Below are 25587 nucleotides of genomic sequence, written 5' to 3' on the forward strand. Positions count from 1 at the left end.
GTCTGTCTGTCTGTCTGTTACGCTTTCACGCCAAAACTACTGAACGGATTTGAATGAAATTTGGTATACATATGGTCTAGACCCTGGGAAAGAACATAGGCTACTTTTTATCCCGGAATTCCCACGGGAAAACTTTTTAAGGCGAAGCGAAGCGCGCGGGAACAGCTAGTTATTAATATTTCAGAAATGGTTAACATTCGGATAGTACATACCTTATTGAAATCGACTAGAATTGACCTCTTCTATCTCCCCTTAACGGGTCCGCCACTAATTACCAATCACCCTGTATATATTTAATCACTGCCCACTTTTAATGTGTTGAGATGATCTCTGATCTTTTACTTGTAAATAGTTTTTTTATGGTTTTAAATTATGTCTATAGAATGTGATAGGTAGGTTTCTTACACTACAAAAACAATGTAGTGTAATTATACATATCTTTTCTCCTCTTATGAAGTGTAACACCCTGTATAAACCCTCTCAGTGTTAAAAATCCTATACAATATTCGTGTAAGGGGGTTTATTTATTTGTATTTATGATTATGATTTGATTTCTCGGAGTTTTTCTTCCACACGGTGTACATTATGAAATTAAAGTTTTATAGGAAACTAATGGACTTTCAGTTTTTTATTTATTTAAAAAATCCTAGTCTACCTAAGACCTAGACATAATTTGTAGCTGTGCTAAATTTTAATTTCTAATTCTCTCCTTGTAGATATTGTATTTTTACATTAGAAAGGCCTAGAGAGAATGGACCATGGTGCAGAAGCGGAGAAGTATTCTATCTGAGGTTAAAAAGGGAGGTAACAGAGAGGTTACAAAAATTCAGGGAACTGAGCGTAAGAAGTTTTTACATGTGTGGCGTCTCAAGAAGAACACATCCTGTAGCGAAATAGAGGAACACATAAAAAGTCAGAAAATAGGATGCGATAGTATTAAAGTAGAACAAGTAAAAATGAAATCGGAGAGGGATTATTCATCGTTTATTATAGGAGTGCCGGAGAGCGCATACGATAAGTTATGTGACCCTAATATCTGGCCCATTAATGTTGAGTTTGGCGAGTGGATTTGGTTTCACAAAAGCAGAAACCGGAACAATATCTCATCCTAACGGGACTGAAAATACTCAGCGAAGAGGCACGGGAGGTAAAAGCTACATATTGAGAACCTATTACCAGAATGCCAGGTGGCTCAAATCCAAGCTGTTTACCCTCAAAACCAATGTCCAGCTCTCAACAGAATACGAATTGATAGCGATTACAGAAACTAATCTTGATAGCTCAGTTAGCGACGCTGAATTCTGTCCCGAGGACTGGACGGTGCTGCGTCACGACCGCAAGACCGCCGGCGGAGGGACGCTGCTGATGGCGCGGCCCAGCCTCACGCTCGAGCGAATGGCTAGGTACGAGAGAGCCACAGAACACTATGAAGCGCTATGGACGAAACTCTCGGTAGACAAGCAACATGTAATTTATGTATGTATTGTTTATATACGTCCTAATTCTAAGTATGAGTCATACATTAGTTTATTCGAGAACATTGAAGCTGTATGTGAATGTCACAATACTAACAAAATAATTGTCCTAGGTGACTTTAACTTAAATACGGCAAGTTTCGAAACATTAAATTATTATGATTGTTTTTTAAGTCTTACTAATCTTTGTGAGTATAATAGCGTGACCAATATGCGAGATGGAATGTTGGATGTTGTGCTGACAAGTCCCGAGCTGAGCGGTGCGGCGGTCGTGCGCGCGGTGCCGCCCGGCGCCGAGCTCACGAAGATCGACCCCTACCACCCGCCGCTCGACGTGAAGGTGACGTATGCCTTCACCAAACAAGACACGGTGTTGCCTCCATCTAATATCAACACATCGCGAGATTGGAACTTTGCTAAAGCTGATTTCTTAGGCGTTTACCAATTTATTAATAATATTGATTGGACACCTTTATATGCTTTGTCAACGGTAAATGCCGCTTTAGATTTTTTCTATAATAAAATATATGACGTGTTTGATCAGTGTATTCCAAAAAAAGAACGTAAGCCAACTAATACTAGGATCTATCCCGTGTATTACAATAAGGCTATAATACAAAATATTCAGCTTAAGGCACGTGTTCACCGTTCATGGAAACGAACAGGTAACGTACAGGTCTACGAGGAGTTCAAAATTCTTAGGAGCAAATTGGGAAAAGATATAAAAGTGGCTTACAATGAGTATTGTAAAGCTATCTCGGAAAAGCTTCACAAACAACCTCTGCAGTTCTGGAGTCACGTTAACTCACTAAGGAACAGAGGCGGGCGCGAACCGAAAGTGACGAAGGAAGGTAAGGAGTACAGTGGGGAAGCTGCGGCCTCAGCCTATGCTGAGCACTTTGAGTCTGTGTTCCTACCAGACCGGCCTGCGCTGGACCCGAACGTCGCGAGCGCCGCCCCGGCGCCTCCCTCACGGCTCGTGGACGTGCTCGCCTTTACTGAGCGAGACCTCTTGCAAGCAGTGCGTAAGCTCAGAGGGCGAACCTCACCTGGCCCTGACGCCATACCCCCCTACATAATTAAAGGCTGCATAGGTGAGCTAAAACATCCGATACTTTATATCTTTAACCTAATATTAAGCTCAGGTGACTACCCGAGTACATGGAAGGAATCGCGAGTAACACCGATCCCAAAAAAAGGATGTAAAACTGAAGTGGAGAACTATAGACCGGTGGCTATATTATGTGCAATGGCAAAAATATTTGAAATGACACTACATGCCAGTCTGTTACCACAGTGTGCACCATATCTGACGCCTCTTCAGCACGCGTTTCTGCCAAAGCGGTCGGTAGTGACAAATCTGGTAACTATGCTAGATTTTATCGCGCAGGAGATTGACACAGCGGCAGGTAACCAAGTGGATGTCATCTACCTGGACTTCCAGAAGGCCTTCGACCGTGTGGACAATGACACGCTTCTGATTAAACTGAGTCAAATGGGATTCGTGCCGAGGTTGTTGAAACTATTCGCCAGCATCTTCAGGGATAGACAACAATTTGTGAAATATGGCCCATATGTCTCGAGACCCTATGGAACTCACTCAGGAATAAGTCAAGGATCAAACTTGGGACCATTCTTGTTTGTCATCTTAATAAACGACCTGCCAGATGTAGTCACCAACTCTAAGGTACTGTTGTTCGCTGACGATGTCAAATTGATGAAGGCAGTTAACTCTCAGGATGATTCTCTAGAGCTACAGCGTGACATAAATGCTTTGCATAAATGGAGTCAAGAGAATAAGTTATACTTCAACCCCAGTAAGTGCGAGATGATGACATTCTCCAGGTCAAAATCACCGTACCAGCACCAGTACACCATGGAGGGTGCTCCTATAGCGAGAGTGTGGCAGGTACGGGACCTAGGCGTTGAATTTGATGCGCAACTAACCTTCCGCCCTCACCTGGAGAAGGTTACGAAAACGGCTTTCCAGCGGCTGGGATTCGTGCTGCGTAACTCAGCCCCTCTCACTTATGCAGCGACGGAAACCATATACAAGTCACTGGTCCGTAGTATCCTGGAAAATGCGGCGGTGGCCTGGAGTCCCCATCAGGACAAATACATTTTAGCGATGGAACAAGTCCAGAAACGATTCTTGAGGTCACTGTACAAGAAAAAGTACACTTACTACCCATTTATGTACCCAACGCGTTTTCTGGAAGGTTACCTAGGGTATGACTCGCTAGAACTCAGAAGAAACATGGCACTGGCAAAGTTTATTCTGAGTATCATAAGGAATAAGGTAGACTGCTTGGACTTGCTCCACAATATCCTAGTGCTTTTTGTACCTAACAATTTTATGAGAGCAAGGAGACACATGCTTTTGGCAGAGGCACCCTCGCGCACCAACTTGTACCGGGAGTCTCCGGTGCCGCGCGGCCGGCGCCTGCTAGCCCGGCTGCTCGCCGCTCAGCCCGGTGTCGACTTGTTTGCCGACTCACTCAACACCGTGTTGAGAGCGTGTAAAAGTATGGCAGAGATCGGAATGAAAGGTTCGTCCATTATGTAAACGTACTTAAGTAATATAGTTAGGTATAGTAAATGATGTTAAGATATAAGTATAATGATAAGTTTACAATTTGTAGTTTGTGTTTTTAGAAATAACCATATGTAACGCCATAGGTCTCTAGCCTGTAATGTTATGTATGATGTGTAAATAAATAAATAATAATAATATATCAGTTAGGTAAGTACAATATTTAAATAAAAAATGCTTTTTATGTTTTTCATAATTTATTTACTGTAGAATTAGGTAACAAAAATGTTGTGCTAACAATGTAAAAAAGTGAATAATTTAAAAGATCTAACAATAATATGGCATATAGATAACCGAAATTGATTTTAGTTAAGTACCTTAAAAGTCAAAGTAAAATTTTATTTTGCAAAGCAAATCTTTACAGATCTAAAATATCTTATAATATTCATAACTAAAACATTCCTTATATGAGATGAGTTATTTTAAGTATGGAGTTATAAGAACTCTATTGAATATTATTATTTACATGATTTTAAAAAAGAGTTGATATAGTATAGTAAAATTTTAACATGCTAAAACCCTTGTCCCCATAGCTAACTGTATTTAAGTAACATTAGACATGATTTTAAAGGATGATACATATTCATAATTTATGATTAGTGGGTAAATCCATATTCCTTGTTCCACATAAAAGTCAAGCGTCCACCTTTCGGCGAGTTCGCAAGTCACACAAAAATCTAAGATAAGCAATTTTTTGCAAAATTGGGAATTTCTTTTGTAAGTAATATTTTTTCAAGTAACGTTATTTTAGTTAAAACCTCTTCAATTACGAGTATTGTTCTTTGTTAGGCGGGCTCCAGTGCCCGTATATATTATTTTAAATCTTTTTCTGACTGCAAATCAAAATTGAGAAATTTTGAGTTAAGCCGCTTTTGTTCCGAGGCCGTGCCATACATCTAACTTCAATATTACGAGTATTGTTCTTTGTTCGGCGGGCACCAGTACCCCTGGCAATCATCCAAGAAGTCCTTACAAGGTTTCACAGCCTTCTTCAGTTTTTCCTTCTTCTTACAGTACTGGATTACGCTGAAATAGTGGAAAAGTGTTTGTGTGAATAAGTGTGTATATGTTACTGTAAAAGCCCGAACAACGGTAAATCCTAGGATTTACCAGTAAATCTTAGGATTTACCAACATGAGTTGGTAAATGTAAGGATTTGTGAAAATGGGTCATTTTTTTCGGGCTTTTACCATTAGAATTTGGTAAATGCTAGGTTTTACCACTGACACCTAGTAAAAGTTGGTTTTGGGAATAAAACAAAGATTAATTATTACCTATTCATTTATTTCAATCAAAAACTTAAATTATTTTCTTTCAGAATTTATATATATTGGGCAACCCGACTGTCAGACGTTTTCAAGACGCCCGAAGGCCTCTGACTAGGCTTAACGACTGCTGCCGAAGCAGCAACCGGGACCCACGGCTTAACGTGCCGTCGGAAGCACGAAAGCATCCAGAAAAGAACCACTTGAAATCGGTCACCCATCCAATGGCTGACCATGCTCGTTGTTGCTAAACCTCAGTGATCAGTTACGATCACTGAAGCCCGCTCGACTACGGACGCTTTGTTCGACTACGGAGGTTATAAGTTATAACCTGGCTTTTTCAACATTTACCGTGCCTTAATGTAAATCCTAAGATTTACCAAGTGAATAGTGGTAAAAGTGCGAATCGCAAAATCTTTCGGGCTTTTACCATTAAGAGTTGGTAAATCTTAGGTTTTACGCGTAAATCTTAGGATTTACTGTTGTTCGAGCTTTTACAGTAACATATATAGGTATTACTGCTGAAAGAGAGTTTCCTATGGGAATTCCGGGATAAAAGTAGGTAGTCACCTATAACGGCCGTCCCGTTATAGGTGACTACCTACTTTTATGTGGCACATGGCACATGATTTAAATTATGGACATTGGTAGAATGGAGATTTTTACTGCACTGCTTTGAAATTTCTGTACCTTTTTTTAGTATACCAATTACTAAATTTATACGGCAATTCTGTTTAAAGCGCCATCTTTTTGCTGTTTCAAGTTTTCAAGTAACTATAAAAATAATCGATATTGCAAACTTCTTACCCGTAATTTCCTGTCTCCATCCACTTAGGGTCGGCCTCAGTAATTTCAGCTAACCTGTCCCCTTTGCCTTTCTTCTTCTTCTTCTTCTTTTTGGATTTCTTCGGTTTCGGCATTCCGGATATCAGGTCGGATTTTACCGTGCGCACGGCAATTATCGGGGCCGGGTGGAAACCTGACGGGAAAGTGGTTATTGATATAAGAAATGTGATATGACAAGATAGTTGTTAGAAACTTAATATAGCGGGGCACATCATACAGAATATTAAAAAAGGAGTTAAACTTAAAGTTGCTATCTTCATTAAAAAAATGCACTACGAACTGTACGAACTTTAGAAAATTCTTGAAAATAAGTCATAGAATTAATTTTGTTAAAAATTATAAGCTGAGAATTCCTCTTAGCAACACCCTGTATATTATTATAATCTACCATTACCTTGTAAAGCCTTCTGAAACGGCGTCAGTGGGTTCCAACACACTTCCCCCATCAGTTTCCTATAGTTCAGATCTCCTTTGAACAGTATTAGAGATGCGTACTGAAGTTTCCTGTACATATTGTAGTCGTATTCTTTCATGTCGTTGAAAACGTGCGGGGCTGTCCAATAGTCGTCGTGCTGAGAAAGAAAGAGAGAAAAATGGTTTATTTTATACAACACAGGAAAATAATTACAAACAAAAATGAGAAAAGTTGCAATAAAGATTCTACAGAACTTATTCTAGCGAACTAATAGAGCTCGAATCGTCTCAAGCAATGACTACTAGACATCTTTTGGGAGATATCATAATAATATGAGCTTACTGGTAAATTTAAATGTGATATTTCGGTAATAAATATACATTTATTTGGTTGCTAATTACTTAGGCATAATAATATTATGTATTTACCATAACAACAAATTTTCCATCCAACACGTACTCACAGATTGTAGCTTTAACTGACTTTAAGTGCCAATTTCGCCAGAGACGATTAGATGAGTAGATCATAACCAGGTATTAGTGGTTGACCTTTCACACGAATTTGAATTTGTCAAGAATTTAATGTGGAGATGACGTATAATTGAAAACTAATCCCTGGTTATGATCTAACCGACTAAGGCGAAGTTTCAGGCTTAGTGTCAAAATAGTATGAAAGTATCTAAAACCAGTCATCGGTACCTAGATACAGTTATAGAAACTGGCAGTAAGACATGATTATATTTACCATAACAACAAATTTCCCATCTAGCACGTACTGCCGCCAGCGCGCCGCCGCCGCGCGCAGCGAGTTGGCCGAGACCGACCGTTTCTCAGGTTCTTTGGGGGGCGCCGCTGGAGGGAAAAACAAAAAAAACATTATACATGATGTTGCAAAAAGGGTATACTAAGCCGAAACCTACATGTGCAGCATGTTATATCTAAGCCCGAAACTGAAATCAGAATTTAAAAATTAGCGAAAAAAAATATTCATTTTCCATAGAAACTTTGTTGGTCACGTGACTTTTTACTATGGACAATGATCTTTTTTTTTCGCGAATTTCCAAATTCTGATTTCAGTTTCGGGCTTAGATATACCATGCTGCACATTTAGGTTTCGGCTTAGTATACCAATTTTGCAACACCCTGTATAAAAAAAGGCGGAAGCACCCTAAGTAAGTCGATTTCATTGTTACGACGAGCCCGACACACACATTCACACTCAAAGTAAGTCAACACTCGCGGTAACATTACCTATGACCCAAAAAAAAATGATTTTGTTCGGTTTAGCCGTTTGGGAGCTACGCTACCACAGACAGATACCTAACACACGTTAAACTTACAACCCCCTTTTGCCGTTGGGTGTTAAAAACTCACGTTCTTCCTCCTTCTTAACCTCTTCCTCTGTCTTCTTCTTCTTCTTGCTCTTCTTCCGTTCTTTTTAAATAATAGCAATAGCAAAAACACTTCACGTTTTGAATTCAGACAGCCAACTTAAATGCGCTAGGTATCACTTCAAAATATAATATGTCTATAAATTTCTTAAAATTGGATTTATTATATAGGTAATATTTTGTTTTTATCACCATTATGCTGTCTTAGTTAAATATTGAAGCATATTCGCATGCATTTTGTTTTCTAAACTCATTATGCTGTTTTAATTCAATCATATAGAATACCATGTCCCCCAAACGACCTATCTTTTATTAGTAGTGTATTCTACTCACGTTCTTCCTCCTTCTTAACTTCTCCCTCAGTCTTCTTCTTCTTCTTGCTCTTCTTCTTGACCGGCGGCGGGTCGGGGCGCACGGGGCCGGTCCGACTGTAGCTGGAGTTGAGACACGCCTCTATTGTCCAACTGCAAATAGTAATTACAACTCTGTGCTCAAGAACCAAAGAAAGTAAGAGACCATATTGAAGTGTTGTCAAAAGCTAATTTATTTGTTTAAAAATTTACTCTATTTGGACCTAGTTTCACCAAAGTCTGTTAGATCACTAACACCCATATTGCATTGTAATCATCCCCACATAAAATTCTTGACAGATGTGTCAAAGAGTCAACAACTAATCCCTTGTTATGATCTAACAGAGCATGATGGAACTGGGGCTTAATCCACCCAACCGAACACCGGTTCCTCGACAGACACTCACGTAAAATCGTTGGGCGTGACATCAGACACGAACCACGGGATACTTTTCACATGGAACCTGACTCGCTCAGCGATGGTGCTCTGGATGACGAAGTCCGCGAGCAGTAAGTCCGTCACAAGCTCGTAGCCGGCGTTGTCGCATACTATGTCTGCGGATTAAATCGAAATGATGTAGAAAATTGTGTATTTTGATAATACAATAGTTTCGTCATTCAGGATTTATTATTCAAGATTTTTTTCTGAACAATATTTTGTATCGCGTTTCCAAAAATCCTAGAACAAAAGTTGTTCAGAATGACACCCACAGTGTCAGTCACTCAGTACCTACCTTATAAAATTTTGCTAATCTTTAAAAAATATAATAGCAATGAAAGCTGAAAATTGATTTTAATGACAGAAGTCCAAAATCCGTAATGTTTTGAGAAACAAATATTTGATCATTTCAATTTGTTTTTAGGGAAAGTTGCTCGGTTGGCCAGTAGTTTTTCGGAAGGAAGAAATTTACACGAGAATCCTAACTAATCCTAACTTCCTAACTAATATTATAAATGCGAAAGTAACTGTGTCTGTATGTCTGTCTGTCTGTTACTCTTTCACGCCAAAACTACTGAACGGATTTGAATGAAATTTGGTATACATACGGTCTAGACCCTTGGAAAGAACATAGGCTATTTTTTATCCCGGAATTCCCACGGGAAAACTTTTTAAGGTGAAGCGAAGCGCGCGGGAACAGCTAGTACCTACCTAAATAATAAATGCAATCTTACCGAACATAATAGTCTGTCTCTTGACAATCTTGGTGGGACACGGGTATTTCTCCCCAGGCGGGGGTTCGGGGGGCGCATCTACAGGGGATAGCTTCTGGAAATTATGAAAAAATTTAATATACGGGTTTCAAATTAAGATAATTTTAGTAGCTGAGTTTCACTATTGCGACTTCTGTAAGAATAAATTTAAGGAGATTAAAGTTAATAACCAAAAATTCGTTTAATTAATTAAAATAAAAAATGTATTAAACATACGATCCACCGTCGCTTCGTCAAAAATAAAATACAAAAGAAATAAAACAAGAAAGTTAATTATATTGTAACTTTTCCAATAATAAAATACTCTCAAATACACATATATACTTACGTATATGTGTTTAGGAGCAAATAATTATTTATGGAGTACACTAAAGTACATTACAAGTACCTAAATATTATGATTAATAAATATTTTATAACTAGGTGTGTATTTTAATTTACGTTCTATTTATAGTTCACTCTTAGTGCTATGCTACCTAATACACCAATAATACTAACAAGTAAAATTACAAATAACAATGAAATAAATCAAATCAAATAACTTTACAAATAATTAATGAACAAAAAAAAATTATCGAGGTTTTACCTCTTTTTTTCCTTTCTTTCCCTTTTTGCCTTTCTTGCCTTTTTTCCCCTTTTTACCTTTTTTACCCAAAGGCGGCATCCATAGCTCTTTGCATATACACTTTAGTTTCTGTTAAAATGAAGTTTTATTGAATTCATAAGTTATCGGTCATGATAACTAATAATCGTTGGGGAACAGAAGAGAATATTATGTCTTTATTGGCCACCAATATAGCAAACCATACAAAAAAACTAATAAACTAGTAACAATGAACAATAGGCGGTGTTATCGCCCAGAGCGATCTCTTACAAAGGTAGATGACAAGATGTTCTCGAGTGGAGACCACGAATAGGCAATAATTATAACGTGGGACGCCCTTCGGCCCGCTTAGATGACCTTAGACAAGTAGCCGTTAGTGGCTGGATAAGAAAGGCCGAGGACCGAGTGTTGTGGCGTTCTATGGGAGAGGCCTATGTCCAACAGTGGACGATAATTGGCTAAGAAATGAAATTAGTATAAGTTTTAACTTACTTTATTTTCTGGGTTGATTGGTTTCCCTTTCTTGAAGTTTAGTTTTATTTTACTGCTGTTATCCACTAGGACATTTTTCTGTAAAATACATAGATACATTTAGTAGCGATAGTGGCGCCCATTTTACACTTAAATAGCAACTGGTGGCAGACTTTGGAACTATTCACTATTTGAGCTGAAAAGCTAGGTTGTCTTCTGTCACAGTAGGTATACTGCCAGCAAATTATAATTGTAAAACTTACAAAAATAATGTAAGTATATGTAAATATTTTTTTCCAACACCCTGTATAGTTATTTCTTACCTTCCACTCCTGTATCCACTTGACAGGGTCCATGATATACGCCTCTCCCTTGCTCATATCGACGGCGGAGCCGCAAGAAAGAGACAGGTCGCACTTGTTAGCCCATAAGGATAGCTGGAAGGATAAAGACACACAAATAGAAACAGTTTCACAAACAGAGAACAGAAAATAAATAGTTTTTATTACTAAACTATTACTTATTACTAAAAAGTCATCTCTTCCAAGGTGGCACTAGGCCGGCGTGGTGGACTAGGCCTTAAACCCTTCCTACATTTGAAGGGGACCTGATGGATTTTGATGAATCTCTTCCAGTATAAAGTATGAAAATGGGGAACGTTAAGGATTACCATCAAAAATGTTTTTGATCATGTCAAATATTTGTTTTACGTGTTTTATGACGACCGGCGTAGTGGTTAGTGGCCCTGACTGCTATGCCGAAGGTCCACAGTACGATCCACAGCTGGAGCAGATATTTGTTTAAAGACAGATATTTGTTCTCGGGTCTTGGGTGTTAAATGTTAGTGTGTAACAAAATCTCACCCTCAAAAGCGTAGCAAACTTGGCCTGCTTGCTCTCGCCACTACTCATCAATCTGGTCAACTCGTCCGCAGCTAAACAACTCGCCTCGAGGTTGTCCGTGAACGCTTGCTTCTTCTGAGCGGCGAACGGGTCGAAAGAGCGGAGGGATTCGCTAGGGCTGTGGATCGAAGATGAAATATGATATAGTGATAATGAGTTTAACTAGATGGCGTGGTTACTATTTTTTTATTTGTTTTCAATAAAATTCTACGTTTCTATTAAAATATCGTTTAATTCAAGGAATAATCTGTATTTTCGTATGAATTACCGCTAGGTTCTTATGCAATTTTTTTACGCTATCTTGACGGAAATTCTGTGCCTATTAGTTCCTAACGTTACCGACAGCGGCGCTAAGCAAGGTTATACAATCGATATGTAGGTAACAATAAAAACCCCGAACATTTGACTGGCAGAAAATGCTTTTAGCGTTAAGTCCACCCTTTGTACTTTTATTTGTAATATTTGTACAATAAAGAGTTAAATAATAATAACATTTGAACACTATAATTCGCATAAATTTTGAATGGCTAAGTCGATTTTGATAAAATATGGCTCAGAACACTCGCGGTAACATTACCTATGACCCAAAAAACAAATCGAAAATCATACCATAGACAGATATACACATACAAATACAGAGTCACACAGATACATAGACACGTTAAACTCCCCTCTTTTTGGTCGGCGGTTAATAATAAATCATGGTTTGGCCTCTATTTATGTATTCGCGATAGCTATTGATAACTCACCTCCTCTCAAAGATATCCTGCAATCGTCTATACACATAGCACTCGCTGAATACCCACGGGTTGTTGAAGTAACTGTGCACTTGGGCGGCCGTGATCCAGTCGTTCCATCGTTGTGCTTCCTTGAAAAGTTTTCACAGATTATTAGTATTTAAATTATACATTTACCCCGTTATAGGATGTTCGCTATTGAATACATAAGGGGGTTCCTACAGGTTTTGCAAAGGAGATTTGTAGTAAAAAGTCATGTGACCGACAAAGTTTGTTTAAAGAAGGGAAATTTAATTTTTCGCCATTTCATTCTATTAAAATCGAACCTGTCCTTTAGGCATAGTTCCGTTATCGAGGTCGATAAACTTGATTAATTCGCGTTCCTCCAATCACAGCGTATTTTTATGGCGATATGATGAATCACGATATATTGACGTTTTTCTACGTCAATAACGGACCCGTGCAGCGGGGACAGGTTTTCATTACCATTCATTACATTAAATTTAATTTAGACATGTTAAAAGAATTACCTTAGTAGTTGAAGACAGATGGGCAAACATTTTGTTGGTGACAAGTTCATTTTTCATTTTGGCTATTTCTGTTATCACTTCTTTGGCTTCCGGCTCTGAATCCTGTAATTTATTAGTAGTAATTAATTAATTGCATTATTATTGTTTTACAAAATTGTGCTGGCATAATTAAATTGTTCTTCATACTTACAGTCATTTTCGACATTTGATCAATAACTTTTGTCAGTATAATCGGCATTCTTTCTTTCAGAGAAAAGTAGGCAAAACTTCTGAAATACCCAAATAAAATAAAATTATTACACAAATAACAACAAAATATCACTACAGAAAAGAAAAAAAAAGAAAAAAGATCGCCCGAACAGGGACTTGAACCCTGGACCCTTGGATTAAAAGTCCAATGCTCTACCGACTGAGCTATCCGGGCCGTGACAATAATGTTGAAATTAGCCTACATTTTGCAAGAGTGACATTGATGTATACTGTTTTAGACTGTTTTGGATGTGGCAATAAAAAAATCAAGGTTTAAATTTTTTTCTATAAAAATTCATCGAAACAAGTTAGCAAATTCAAACAACTTGAATATGTAGTAGAAATTGAAAATACTTGGTCAGTACCTCTTAGCTAATATTGTCTGTATTTTTCTTTCATAGGTACTGAACAAGAAATGTACGACTCTTATCATTTAAACTTATTAATGATAGCCTTTGATGGAAGTTGAATGCAGACAACAGTTATACATTTTATCACTAAGTAAATAATCCTATTATATGTAAATACATATAGTTTGAACAAACCAAAAAAGGCAAAGCACACATAATAATGAGATTAAACAATGAAATTAAAAATTTTGCTCAGCAAATATGTACAGTCAGCTGCAAAAGTAGCTATACACTTTTGTACCTTGTCAATCTGAAACTGCCTATCCATTCATTGAAACATTGAAGGTTCGTCAGTTTGATAAGGTACAGAAGTGTATAGCTACTTATGCAGCTGACCGTATGTCAATACAGAAAGATAATTTTGAACACCTCTTCACTTGGCAACCTATGGGTGCCTTGCCACCAGAGCTATGCTATTCAGCTATGATGTGAAAGAAATCTGAACCCTACCAGTGAATATGATTGGTGGATAATTAGACTTTCACACACTCACCTTTTCATTATGCATGGATAAATTTCATCATCATCAGCCTACTACACTCTGTACTCACAACCACAACTAACAACCTGTCTTATGCCGAGTTGCAGAAAGGGACTTTAAGCTAATGTCGACATTAAATCTATGTCTGTCTCTTTCTGTCCGTATACTGTCAAAGCAAGGCAACAATACATTTAATGCCATCATTAACTTAAAGATCCTTTCTGCAACTCAGTGTTAGGTTTTAGGTAGTTTCATATGAAAGGGTAAGGAATGTTATGGAAAATTTATGCATTAATCTTCTTCTAAGCATTGCAGTGACAAACACTGAAACTAGACTCCGGATTGCCACCATGGTTAAATGATTAGCCAGTCAGGTAGGTTGCCAGTTGCTTCTTCTTCTTAGCAAGTTGATATGAAACACACACACTCAGTCTTGGGTTTGTTACCATGGTCAAAATGGTTGTTGACTGCCAAGAGTGCGTCAGACTTAGGCCTATATAAGGTAGGTTCAGTACAAGCAACCAGGTTTTCTAAACTATGTGATATATTTATAGAGACCTGCCAGTGTAGCACAGGGCGCTATTAAGACGTGACAAAAGTTATCTGTCGCGCTCGCTCTTGAGGCTGTGCGATGTGAGTGAGCGCGATGCAAAACTCTTGTCACGTCTTAAATGCGCCCCGTACTAGCCCTTCTGTAGCACTCAACTTGGTCATATACTACAGGCACCATACTTACCTTCTGTCAGACAATGACATCAGGGATCCATGGAGCAGTGGATCTAGCCTCTGTAGCATATAGCCAGTTTATGTAGTGTAGGTACAGTTTACATGTCACTTCAGAGACTTTGCACCCCCAAGGATAATAATAATAAAGGCAAAAAACTTACTTTTTAAATGTCCCCTGCAGTTGAGTGTTGTATGGAGTGACCCCATCAACAAACATTCCTGGTTTTCCATCCAAACGTCTTTGGTTTATAAATGGGCCTCCATAGATGAAGTCCGGCTTCACACTTTCTTCAGCTTTATTATCATCTTCATCAGGTTCTATTTGACTACAAGGTTTGCCCTTTTCTACTTCTTCACCAACTTTGGAGCTTTCGCCAGGGTTTTGCTCGGGTTTAGACATGTTTTAGCACGTTAAATTTTAGGTTTGAACAGATAATTTACTTCATTGCTAAACGGATGTGTTTTGTACTGGAATTTAGATGGTAAAGTGGAATATTTTGGTTATTTCGGAGAGGTTTTCATGTTTTGGTTTGTTATCAAATTTGACAGCTGTTCGGAGCCATCCAAATGAAAATGACATTCATTTGACTTTGAAGTGACATTTCAATGACGTTTTAGAAGATAAATATTCTGAGATCTAAAACTTTACACTAAGAAAAAGTTTTGATAAACGTTTCGAGTGAGGAGTTGTCTGTTCTATACTATTCTCACTGTCTTATGCCGCGTACAGACCGGCCCAACGAATGTCCAACGGACACCCAACGATGGATATTTATCATCCTAATCCTAATGCTAACTTATATCCTAACTAATATTATAAATGCGAAAGTAACTGTGTCTGTCTGTCTGTCTGTCTGTCTGTTACTCTTTCACGCCAAAACTACTGAACGGATTTGAATGAAATTTGGTATACATACGGAATAGACCCTGGGAAAGAACATAGGCTACTTTTTATCCCGGAATCCCCACGGGAAAACTTTTTAAGGCGAAGCGAAGCGCGCGGGAACAGCTAGTACATAATACAGGGCAGATAGCAGCAACGAAGGTCAACGAAATCCGTTCGTTGGCGTTCGTTGAGCTGGTCTGTACGCGACTTTATAATATAGCGTGTACCTTAGGTATGTACAAATATTATTAATGTGTTGGGTTTTTAGGGGACTAAAAGAAAACACATGAATTTGGTAACTTTGTTTACTTTGAAAATACTGGTAAGCAGGTATAAAAACTTAAAACAAGTCTACCTACACTACATTAATACTAAGGATCATTTGAACAGCAGGTCTTTTATACAGGATCGTTTTTATGTTTTAACTCGTTATACAATAAAACACGGATCCCGTCAAACGGACCGCTGTGTGAATAGACCATAATGCCCTAACGACGACAGAACGATAACTTATTGAAAACTTGAAATAGGTACTTAAACATAGTGTAAGTACCTATTAAGTTATGTTAAAATAAATGATGATTGCTTGCCATTGATGAGTATTACCCGTTTCTACTTACAGATTTGTAAGGTGGAATGAAAATTCAATATTAGCTATTATTCTGAGATTCATAAAACAAGATTGTCTATGAAAGGAAACAGTCCATAAACATGATAGATCTCAAAAACCAAACCTCCATGGTTGGTTGTTATGGTTATGTTTTTGTACAATAGATGGCGCTATGCAATTTTAAAAAATATTAGTTTTTCCACTCGTCAACAGATGGCGCTTTTACACCAATGGATCCAGTTCATCGTACATGTTATTTTTGAGGTAAGGTGGTGTAATTAGCCTATTTATGGTATCCAGGGGGTCCGTAGGCGGTGGATGGTCGGTAACTGTTGGTGTTGCTGTGGATGTCGTTGGATGCGCTGTAGTCGGAAGCTCCGTAGTTGTAGCCATCTGCAAGGAATGAAAATAACTCAGTAAGTAATAGGTAGGTACTTAATATTGAATCATATCGAGTTAATAGGATTAAGTACTTAAGTAAGTATCTAAGTATTTCTACTTGCTTGCCTACTACCTTCCTCTACCTAACTTCTATACAAGAACTGACTAGGCGCTTTGGCTGATTGGCTAAGTGCCAACTGGCCACCGGGATGGATTATGCTGCTGTTAATTTTACCATTATCGTGTACTTACGCAAATTGGGTAGCCTAAAGATCTTACGGGCGAATTTTATTAAGCCCTCAGACCAACTAAATTAGTTGGTACTTACCTATGAGATTTGGCCACACACGAGCAAGCTTCAAGCTAAAGAAAACTTATCTAAGTATAGAGTTGTACATAGGCTGACAACTAAGTACATATATAAATAATGCGTAGTCTGAACGAAGTCGAAGTTATGAACTTCGTAAGTAATGTAAGTATTGCTTATTTAAGTTGGTTCTTGTTTGCCTTCCTCTAATCCTCTAATTGGCTTCTAAGGTTCTACCTTTTTTGGCATAAGATTTATTTGCCTAATCTCGTATTGCATAGTAACGTTTGGTCAAAGTCTCGTTACGCCGAAAATCGTATGGCATAAATCTCGTTTAGTAAAAAGTTATTTCGCATAACATTGTTTAGCCTAATAATGGTATGGCCAAATCTTGAATAGCCTAATAATGCTATGGTATAGGTTTATACAAAGTAATAATTTTCGTTTGGCTTTAACTTTGACGGAGCGTCTCCCTACATAGCGCAAACTGGTGCCTTGTATTGTTTCCGCTGTTTGGAAAACGCTCCGCTCCGCTTCGCTGCGCTCCGCTTTGGTTTTGATGAACATGTGCACCTAACACGCTCCTCCTCGCTTTGCTCGTCGTCGCACCTATTTTTAGGTTTCGATCTCATGGGGTTTGTAATAATTATATTGGTCGTTAACATTCGATTTTTTGATCATACAATATCGTGATTTTCGGGATGTAGGTGAAAAATACCACAATTTGTACATTTACTACATACTTAATATATTATTTATTAAGATAACATTAGGAGAAACAAGATTATACATAGGTATAGACGAACATAAATTTGAGCAAACGAAACTTAGGTGTTTAAAGATTGTGCCTAAAGAGTTTTAGACGAAACGAGCCTTATGCCACATAAGTCTTGGCAAAGTGATGGTTCGGCCAAAAAAGTTTAGACCATACGAGTTATGCGAAATGAGTTTTGGTCAATAAAGATTATGCGAGATGAGCGGAACCCGGCTTCTAATCAAGTAATCCTGAATAGGTGAGCACCAGTTCGAATACGCTGCCAAAGTGCCAACTGAGTCAACTGACCCAGGGCTGGATTAAGTGTAGGAAGGTACTTACACCTATGCAGTTGTTATTTTTTTCTATTCTTGTAGATTAAATCGATTTGATGTCGAAGGCCTAGCCTAGTTAGATAGCCTATGTAGGTTCCACGGGCAAGGTTTGTCAGTAATATCCTTCAGCTGGTTATGTTCAAACTGGCTAGCCAAAGGAAACGAAAGTCTAGAGTTGCGTGTAGTGCATATGGTGTTCCCTAGGAAAGGTCTTAGAAGTTGCTTAGAAGGTACTTAACTAACGAATTTGGGGGGTATTACTCACTCTGCTGCGGCTCCGGGTACCTCGCCTCTCCCTCGTAACGCACGTCCGCGTGGAAACCAGTCTTCCAGTCCGCGTGGTACGTCACTGCGGATAAAACACAATGTCATGGTGTCATGAAATAAGGAGAAAATGGCGACGAAAATTATGATCCATGAAGGAAAAAAAAGCGATTAGAACCATGATCTTATGAGATTGCAATTGGTCTCTATTAGACGTCATGAATCATGAATAATAGAGACCAATTGGAATCTCATAAGGTATCATCATCATCATCATCAGCCAACGCTCTTCAGGCAGATTTAGATAGGGTCAGTGACTGGCGCCGAAATCGAGACTAGTCAGTGTTGTGCTGGCTGACCGACTGACTTTAAAATATTCATGTGCGAATTTACAAGTGCACTGACTTGTCGCCACTTTACTGACTTAAAATCAATTTACATGGGGTTTTTTACGGGTCAGCACAGCACTGACCCTGTCTAAATCTGCCTTTACTCTACACGAAACGCTTTCGCGAGGAGTGCCAAACTCATGTTCTCCTCACAATCTCCTCCTGTCTAGTAGGTACCTATCTAAGGCCAAAATCTGTAGCGAACGCCGTAATATGACCCGTACTTGTCGGTGTATTCTGTATCAGGCGTTTTGTATTCAGTACTGGGTGCCTTGTATACTGTACTGGGCGCTTTGTAACTATAAGTTATGAGTCGAAAATGTAAAAAGTTAAATAAAAGTTTTGGAGATGAATGGTTGTGTCGGCATACTGAAGAAAAGCCACCTCAAGAGTTTCCGAAACCTACGAGCGTGTATGAGGAGACTTATGAATGTAGAAGAACCGAAAGAAGTATGTTAGGATCGTGGCACGTGGAGGTCTATAGTCTCTGCCTACCCCTCTGGGAGACAGGTGTGAGCATATTATTATGTATGTAAATAAAACATACCGATCTGCGTCCTCCCGTCAGGCAGCTGCACCCGGTACTCCCCGCGCACGGTGTTGCCGTCCGACGTCTCTTGCCGTCCGTAGTCGTTGCCCGACTGAGCGTCTTTCACTGAGTAGCCGAACTCGTAGGATTTTGGCTGGAATTTGATGAAATTTGGTCAACAATCCACCATTAGCAATCAACAATCCATATGTAGCGGCTGTAAAATTTGGCGTAACATGTATGAGTCTGAAAGACTAGCGGTAGCTGTACTCTTCTTAATTAAAGCTTACTTTCATCATATTTAAGTTTTTTTCCTGAGTAAGGAAGTCTCCACATACAATAGAATAGAATAGAATTAATCTTTATTCAAAGAAAACAACTTATGTTATTACATACATCCCACATAGGTTACTTTCAACTTTCTTTAGGTAGGTATTTTTATTCAGATAATTCCGATCTCCACTAATGAAAGAATGCCTATGATTTTATATTTACTTAACAATATTTTCAAAGTGAAGGTTGGTAAAAAATAACTCACCACTTCGCTCTCATGACCGTGGCCGTGGTCGTGATTATGGCTGTCATAACCTCCGTTGTAGTCTTGTCCACTAGGCGCGTTATAACCGGAACTAGGCGCGGTATATCCCACATTAGGCGCGTTGTATCCCGTACTAGGCGCGTTGTATCCAGAACTAGGCGCATTGTAACCCGTACTGGGTGCATTATAACCAATATTCGGCGCGCCGTATTCTGTACTAGGCGCTTTGTATCCCGTACTGGGTGCATTATATCCCGTACTGGGGGCATTATATCCCGTACTGGGAGCATTGTAACCGGTGTTCGGAGGTAGGTAGCTATTGCTTGGTGTGTTAAATCCGTTCTGGTAGTTGTTTGGTGAGTTGTAGTTGTATCCTTGTTGCACTGGAGGCTCGCAACTCGCGATTGTAGCGAATACCGCGAATATTAGCGTCTGGAATAATAATTAAGAGTATAAGAAATAGAGTAAAAAAGGGAAAGGCTGGCCACCGACAGAAAAAAAAAATGTCTGGTGTCAGATCTAGATTCATCGGAAGAGAAGAAGAACAGAGGATATGATTTACAAACTGATTTTAAAAGACCAAGACCCACTCCCAGCGCTAACCAGTTTCATCCGAAGACTCAGAAAGAGAATGAATCAAAATTGAGTGTATCGATACAAAATACAATTGAGTAGGTAAGGATAAGTAACTACTTATGTCTTCTATCATCAATCATTATCAGTCAGTGGATGGATATTAGCGCTTGGGTGGTATACCTACATACATTTACATAAGTATCTCTTTTGCTGAATGTACCAACCGATAATTCTGGTTGACTGTACCTACAACATACGAGAGGAACCCAAGTTAGTACTTAGCCTGCCATGTGAAACCTAGATTCTAGACCAAAGATGCCGGAGATAGTGCGAACCTAAACTTAACTATTGTTAAATCTGGACTTTTCCAGTGAGTAGTTAGCTGTTAGTGATTTTATCTACATTCTACATATACCGATGTGCAAGACCTAGGTACCTAGCAATCAAACTGTCTTATCTTAGGTAGGTATTTCGTAATAGGAAGCTGCAACACCCTGTATGTAAGTATAAGTAGGTACTTACAAGTCTTTATTTTGCATCATGAAAGTTATTTTTAACCGACTTCAAAAAAAGGAGGAGGTTCTCAATTCGTCGGGATCTTTTTTTTTATGTATGTTCACCGATTACTCCGCCGTTTATGAACCGATTTTGAAAATTCTTTTTTTGTTGTATTGGGTTGAGCTCCCAGGTGATCCCATTTTTTCTTCAGAATTTTGTCTCACCCCCATGGGTGGGTAAAGGGGTAAAAACGGGGTATTAATTTCCATTTTGGGCACATATTAACCGATTCTAATGAAATTAAGAACGTAAATATAGTACTTATAACAAAAAAATATGATGGTGACCTTGAGCTGATCTGATGATGGAAACGGAAGGCAGTCAGGGGAACTCCTCAACGGTATATATATAGCAACTACTTCGTGTTTAGGCTTGAATGATTCGTATTGATTAGTAGGACTTTTTGGTATCATTTGCACCTTACTTTTGATTGAAAATTATTGGAAATAAACTAAAAACTATAAAATAAAATAATAATAAAAAAATAAAAGAACTGACTTCAAAAAACCACTAAAATGTAAGAAATAATTTAAGGTTTACACAATAGCTACTCGTATGTGACAGTACAAATAAACCTAAGCAGGAACTGTTCTTTTTTGAAGTTGGTGCCATATTTCTTCATTACAAAATAACAACTTATAAGTACTTAAATAAAACAGCACAAAAAGGCGGCCTTATTGCTCTTAAAGCCCTTTCTACCAGAGAACCATTGGATGGAAAAGGCAATTTTAAACATAATAATATTCTATCCAGGGAAAGAGGTATATCTTCAGATGTAGGATGAATGAAGAGTGTATTAGGTAAGCAATATTCATATAGGTACTTATGTATTGTGGTCAAAGTCATTTAACACAACAAAGTTTGCTTGCAAGCTGCAAGTCCATCTAATCTAGTATGATAGATGTGAGCTAGGTTTCCTAATCCTAACTGCATGGGACTGCTGCGTCCATCATACCGTGAGAAAGTCTAGAATCTAGACCGAATGGCTTGATTAAAATTGAAGTTATTATGGGATGTGGACTCAACTACCTACTTAGTAAGTAACTACAAAATTGACTTGGTCGGTATACGTATAAATAATATGTAGAAATGTAGGTATCTACTTATACCCAACACCCTGGGTTGATTGACATATTATATTCTTATGTATTATAAGTACCTACTTAAGTATTTATCTTTTATCATCACCGTGACAAACTGACTATTATCCTCGAGACGTGTTACTTGCCGAGACGTTTCTATTGCACCGATCGAATTCAAAAACATCCTGTCCTCGGCCTTCCAGATTTTAAATAATAAAGACCACGTGTAAAAATATTGGTTTGATTTTAAAATAAACTTCCAAATTAATTGTGGGGTGTTGTGTTGGTCAGTACATTCACCATCTCTTGTATATTTTTAAAGGAAATAAACATTTTTACTTTTTACTTTACTTTACTTTTTAATTTAATACTTAAGTACTTACTACTAAAAATACAACTATCAAATTAAATGCCTATAGTAAGTACCTACCAACGCCAATTCGAAATAATCATCTAAAGTGGAACATCCATATTATGCAATATGCAACATTTAATGGTATCCGACCATAAATTTAGGTAGATAGAGAAGCAATGAAAAAGTTCCAATCACATTAAGTATATAGGTAAGTACAGTACATTGGATTCTTTGGTGTCCGCATTTTGTACCTATGTGGAACTTTTAATCAATGCTTATGAAAATTTGAAAATTGTTTAAAAAAACGTTCGTCATAGTAAAAATTCACGTGACCAACAAAGTTTCTATGGAAAAGGAATTTTTATTTTCGTGAATTTCCAAAACTCATAGAACAAAAGTTGTTCTGAATAGCCCCCTGAGTCACCCCCTTTCGGCTTAATAAACCCTTTTTGCAACACCCTGTATAATAATGCAAGTACAGTAAGTAATTACTTAAGTAAAACTTAGGCTTATTTATTTTATCGATGTCAAACCCAACCCGGAATCTGGGATCGGATCGGATCGGGCCGGATCCGATCACTAAGCTTATTTTCCCAACTGATCATTATCTTGGATGATCCATTGTTTGATATCAGGAGACGATGATTAAAAAAACATACGCAGGTAAATTAGGTACCTAGACTACCTAGGTATTAGAGAAGGGTTAAAACTAAGTGTTAAAATCCATAGCCTGGTTTCTTTGTCCCATAGAGGTGATAAAGGTGTTTAGATCAAGTCGATGAGAATGGTATTGAGTTAATTATTACTTATTTAATAATGAATCTACCTACTTACGAGTATAATAGCTATTTTGACTTACCTTTAAATGTGTCATTTTGAAGGCTCGTGGAACCTGTGAAATAAAATTGAATGTTCAATACGTTGTAATGTAAATAGGTATAACTGAGTTCAATAAATTTCTTATTTTAATTACACTCTTTATCTTAGGAAATGCATTTTTGTAGGAAAAAGTCTGGAGGTTTATTTTAGAAATCGAATGAAGAGTTGACAATCAATCTACGACAAAGAGTCGTGGTTAGCATATAATACTTGGTTAACCAAGTCTCTATCTCGTTGCACTAAACGTTTGTTCGTTTTTAATTTAATTATGTTTATTTAAGTGAAATATAGGCTTTTTATTTATGTAATAAATATTTTTTCTTGTTGTTATAATTTTAGCTACCTCTATTTTATACGAAAATCATACATTGGTTTTTTAACATACTCTCTAAATAAATTTCTATTAGCCCTGGAACCGCCTGTTAGGTGACTGGTAAAAATGTATGCTTCGAGAAAAGGATGGTACGGCCGTGCCGCTTTTTTGCTCGACTTGGTGGGGGCACTGCCGTGCCCCCAGATTTATGTCTATAAACTATTTGTAAATGGTGCAAAGAAACACAATATCAGAGTTTAAATATAAATATCGCAATTACTATAATGGTCTATAGTGTGTCTGAAATAGCATGTATTTAGTTCGGATCTCGCACAATGGTGTGATATTTTGTCACACTCCATCTAATTGCCCTTTGTCGTTTATCTCCCGACAGAACTAGGACGTGTTAGGGTTTATGTAGTAATTATGAGTTTTGTTTTTCTTGTTTAGTGTCTAAAGTACTGGTTTAAAAAAAGAATTTTTTTATATAAATAATTTATTTATTAATGATAATCAGTTTGTTTTTAGTCCATTTCTTTTGGTTTTTATTACAATATTGAAGGTTTTGAGATAGGTCATTTTGGAATTAGTACATTTCTTTTGGAATATAGTGGAGTAAAGTCAATCGTTGATTACCCGCAATAAGCGTTAAGATTAATTTATCATGTTGGAAAGAATAAGTATTTTTTTAATGCACCATTCATTTACATGTAAATTATTTATTGAACACGTTTTGAACCATAATCATAATTATTAACTCATACATTGACAATCGAGTGTATTATTTATTCCCACCTAGATAACATTTCAAACGAAATATCATTCTAAATAAACAACCATACTAGTTCATAATAGCCATTGTTTTTGCTTCCCCGGAAACATGATTATGTATCTCTTGAGAAGAAAAGCACAAATAAACTGATTTGTATCTTTTCGTTGAAGCGATGCGGATCTAGGCGGGGAAATGTTTGTTATTTCGCGGTGTATCTGATACTGACATTCAAAATAGGTACCTATATATTTAATAATGAAATATTTAGATAGATAGTTGGTTAGTTTAATAAAGCACAACTTCAGAACTATCAAGTAGTTTGAACCAAACTGTAACCGAAGTCAATTTTTCAATATTCAGGGCGGAGAGCTTTTAACGAAATATGCGAAGTTAATCATTATTACATGCACATCCCTAATTTTCTTAATTATTTATATCTACAAAACCTTTTCTTTATTGGTAAAAATGCTTAAATTCGATTTATCTTTTGGAAAATTTACATTATACAATAATGTCGTAAGATTTTAATATTATTAATTAATTCGTTGAGTCTTTTTATTCCGTGAATTTTTTGTTAATCCATTTGCTATTTTTTATATATTTATCACTGCACCGCTCCAGTTTTTGTTTTATTATTGTAATAATAATAATCACTTTACAAAAAACCACTTTCAAACTTACACTTTAATCAAAACAATCACCACAGAAGTTCAAAAAAACTTTTTCACAAAATAGTCTTTGGTAATCAAACTTTTTCGAGAAAAAAATATGAACTTAAAACTATTGTTCGTTTGAGATACTGTTTTCGCGCGCTCGGTCACTGCCACTGGCTAGCCAACCGCACTGCTCCACTTTAAATCACGGTATGTGGTACAATTTCTCACAAAGATGTTTTTATACTTCGCCCAAGTGAGGGTCCATCTCCTTTTGAGTAATCTGTGCGGAGATGTTACTTTGATTTTTACTAAGGAAATTGGCAATCGCATCTTAAAAGCTACTTAATGCGTCCTTGAAAATTGCAATGTGCGATTGCAGTGCAATTAATCTGCGATGCAACTATGTAATGCACTATTTACTTTGTTTTGGTTGCGTATTTGATATATATTTTGGATGAAATAGTAAGTATGTAATTTATGATTGATATTTTGTTCCGTACTGATCATTTCACCCAGTTTCTACACTTAAGCTATAATTTAATAAATTATTTAAGTATTTTACTATTTTCTACCCCTTATTACGTGGTTTAAATGATTTTCTTAGTAAACAGTAAATATAAAAAGGACACTGACACCTCTAGTTATTTCATTTTCAAGAAAAATATTGTTCGTGGAAAAATAAACATTGCTAAACTTTGGCCATTATAAGGACAACGACTTTTGACTTTGACACTTTACAGATTCTGC

The 25587-nt window shown here is 37.4% G+C and overlaps 2 protein-coding genes and 1 non-coding gene across 6 annotated transcripts; all 3 read right to left on the reverse strand.

The window, feature by feature from the left end:
• Positions 1-4246: 4246 nt before the first annotated feature.
• LOC119692915 (damage-control phosphatase ARMT1) lies at positions 4247-15233 on the reverse strand. 4 transcript variants are annotated; one of them, XM_048632312.1, is made up of 16 exons: positions 14818-15233; positions 12981-13059; positions 12791-12892; positions 12273-12391; positions 11485-11641; positions 10945-11058; positions 10643-10720; positions 10133-10240; positions 9508-9601; positions 8742-8889; positions 8319-8448; positions 7371-7449; positions 7023-7054; positions 6574-6751; positions 6141-6312; positions 4247-5094 (listed from the first exon to the last, which is right to left on the reverse strand). In XM_048632312.1, the coding sequence occupies exons 1-16, from the start codon at positions 15054-15056 to the stop codon at positions 4977-4979; spliced, it is 1947 nt and encodes a 648-aa protein (XP_048488269.1). In that variant the 5' UTR covers positions 15057-15233; the 3' UTR covers positions 4247-4976. The 4 variants fall into 4 exon arrangements, with proteins under 4 accessions (XP_048488269.1, XP_048488270.1, XP_048488268.1 ...); XM_048632313.1 differs by lacking the exon at positions 7023-7054 and having other exon boundaries at positions 7339-7445; positions 8318-8448; XM_048632311.1 differs by lacking the exon at positions 7023-7054 and having other exon boundaries at positions 7339-7448; positions 8318-8448.
• Positions 13142-13214, reverse strand: Trnak-uuu. The gene has a single exon. It is a non-coding gene; the product is annotated as a tRNA-Lys (tRNA).
• Positions 15234-15833: 600 nt separating the features above from the next.
• On the reverse strand, positions 15834-25059 carry LOC119692931 (pro-resilin). The gene is made up of 6 exons (XM_048632354.1): positions 24866-25059; positions 23080-23112; positions 19650-20081; positions 19130-19265; positions 18195-18278; positions 15834-16545 (listed from the first exon to the last, which is right to left on the reverse strand). Exons 2-6 carry the CDS (start codon positions 23092-23094, stop codon positions 16436-16438), a joined length of 777 nt encoding a protein of 258 aa, XP_048488311.1. The 5' UTR covers positions 23095-23112; positions 24866-25059; the 3' UTR covers positions 15834-16435.
• Between the last annotated feature and the right edge of the window lie 528 nt (positions 25060-25587).

The sequence above is a fragment of the Plutella xylostella genome, chromosome 31 (assembly GCF_932276165.1).
Source record: "Plutella xylostella chromosome 31, ilPluXylo3.1, whole genome shotgun sequence".
Classification (NCBI taxonomy): Eukaryota; Metazoa; Arthropoda; class Insecta; order Lepidoptera; family Plutellidae; genus Plutella; species Plutella xylostella.

Bases quoted from the DNA above. Each gene is read 5' to 3' on its own strand.
- LOC119692915 (XM_048632312.1), bottom strand. From the start codon at position 15,056: ATGTCTAAACCCGAGCAAAACCCTGGCGAAAGCTCCAAAGTTGGTGAA. The intron at 10,721-10,944 runs GTAAGAAATAAC...TGTATTTTACAG, and splicing joins AGTGGATACAGGAGTGGAAG to AAAAATGTCCTAGTGGATAA. The intron at 9,602-10,132 runs GTAAAACCTCGA...CATAATTTCCAG, and splicing joins GAAAGAAAGGAAAAAAAGAG to AAGCTATCCCCTGTAGATGC.
- LOC119692931 (XM_048632354.1), bottom strand. The intron at 19,266-19,649 runs GTGAGTTATTTT...ATCAAATTCCAG, and splicing joins ACGGTCATGAGAGCGAAGTG to CCAAAATCCTACGAGTTCGG. The intron at 18,279-19,129 runs GTATGTTTTATT...TTTTATCCGCAG, and splicing joins TGACGGGAGGACGCAGATCG to TGACGTACCACGCGGACTGG.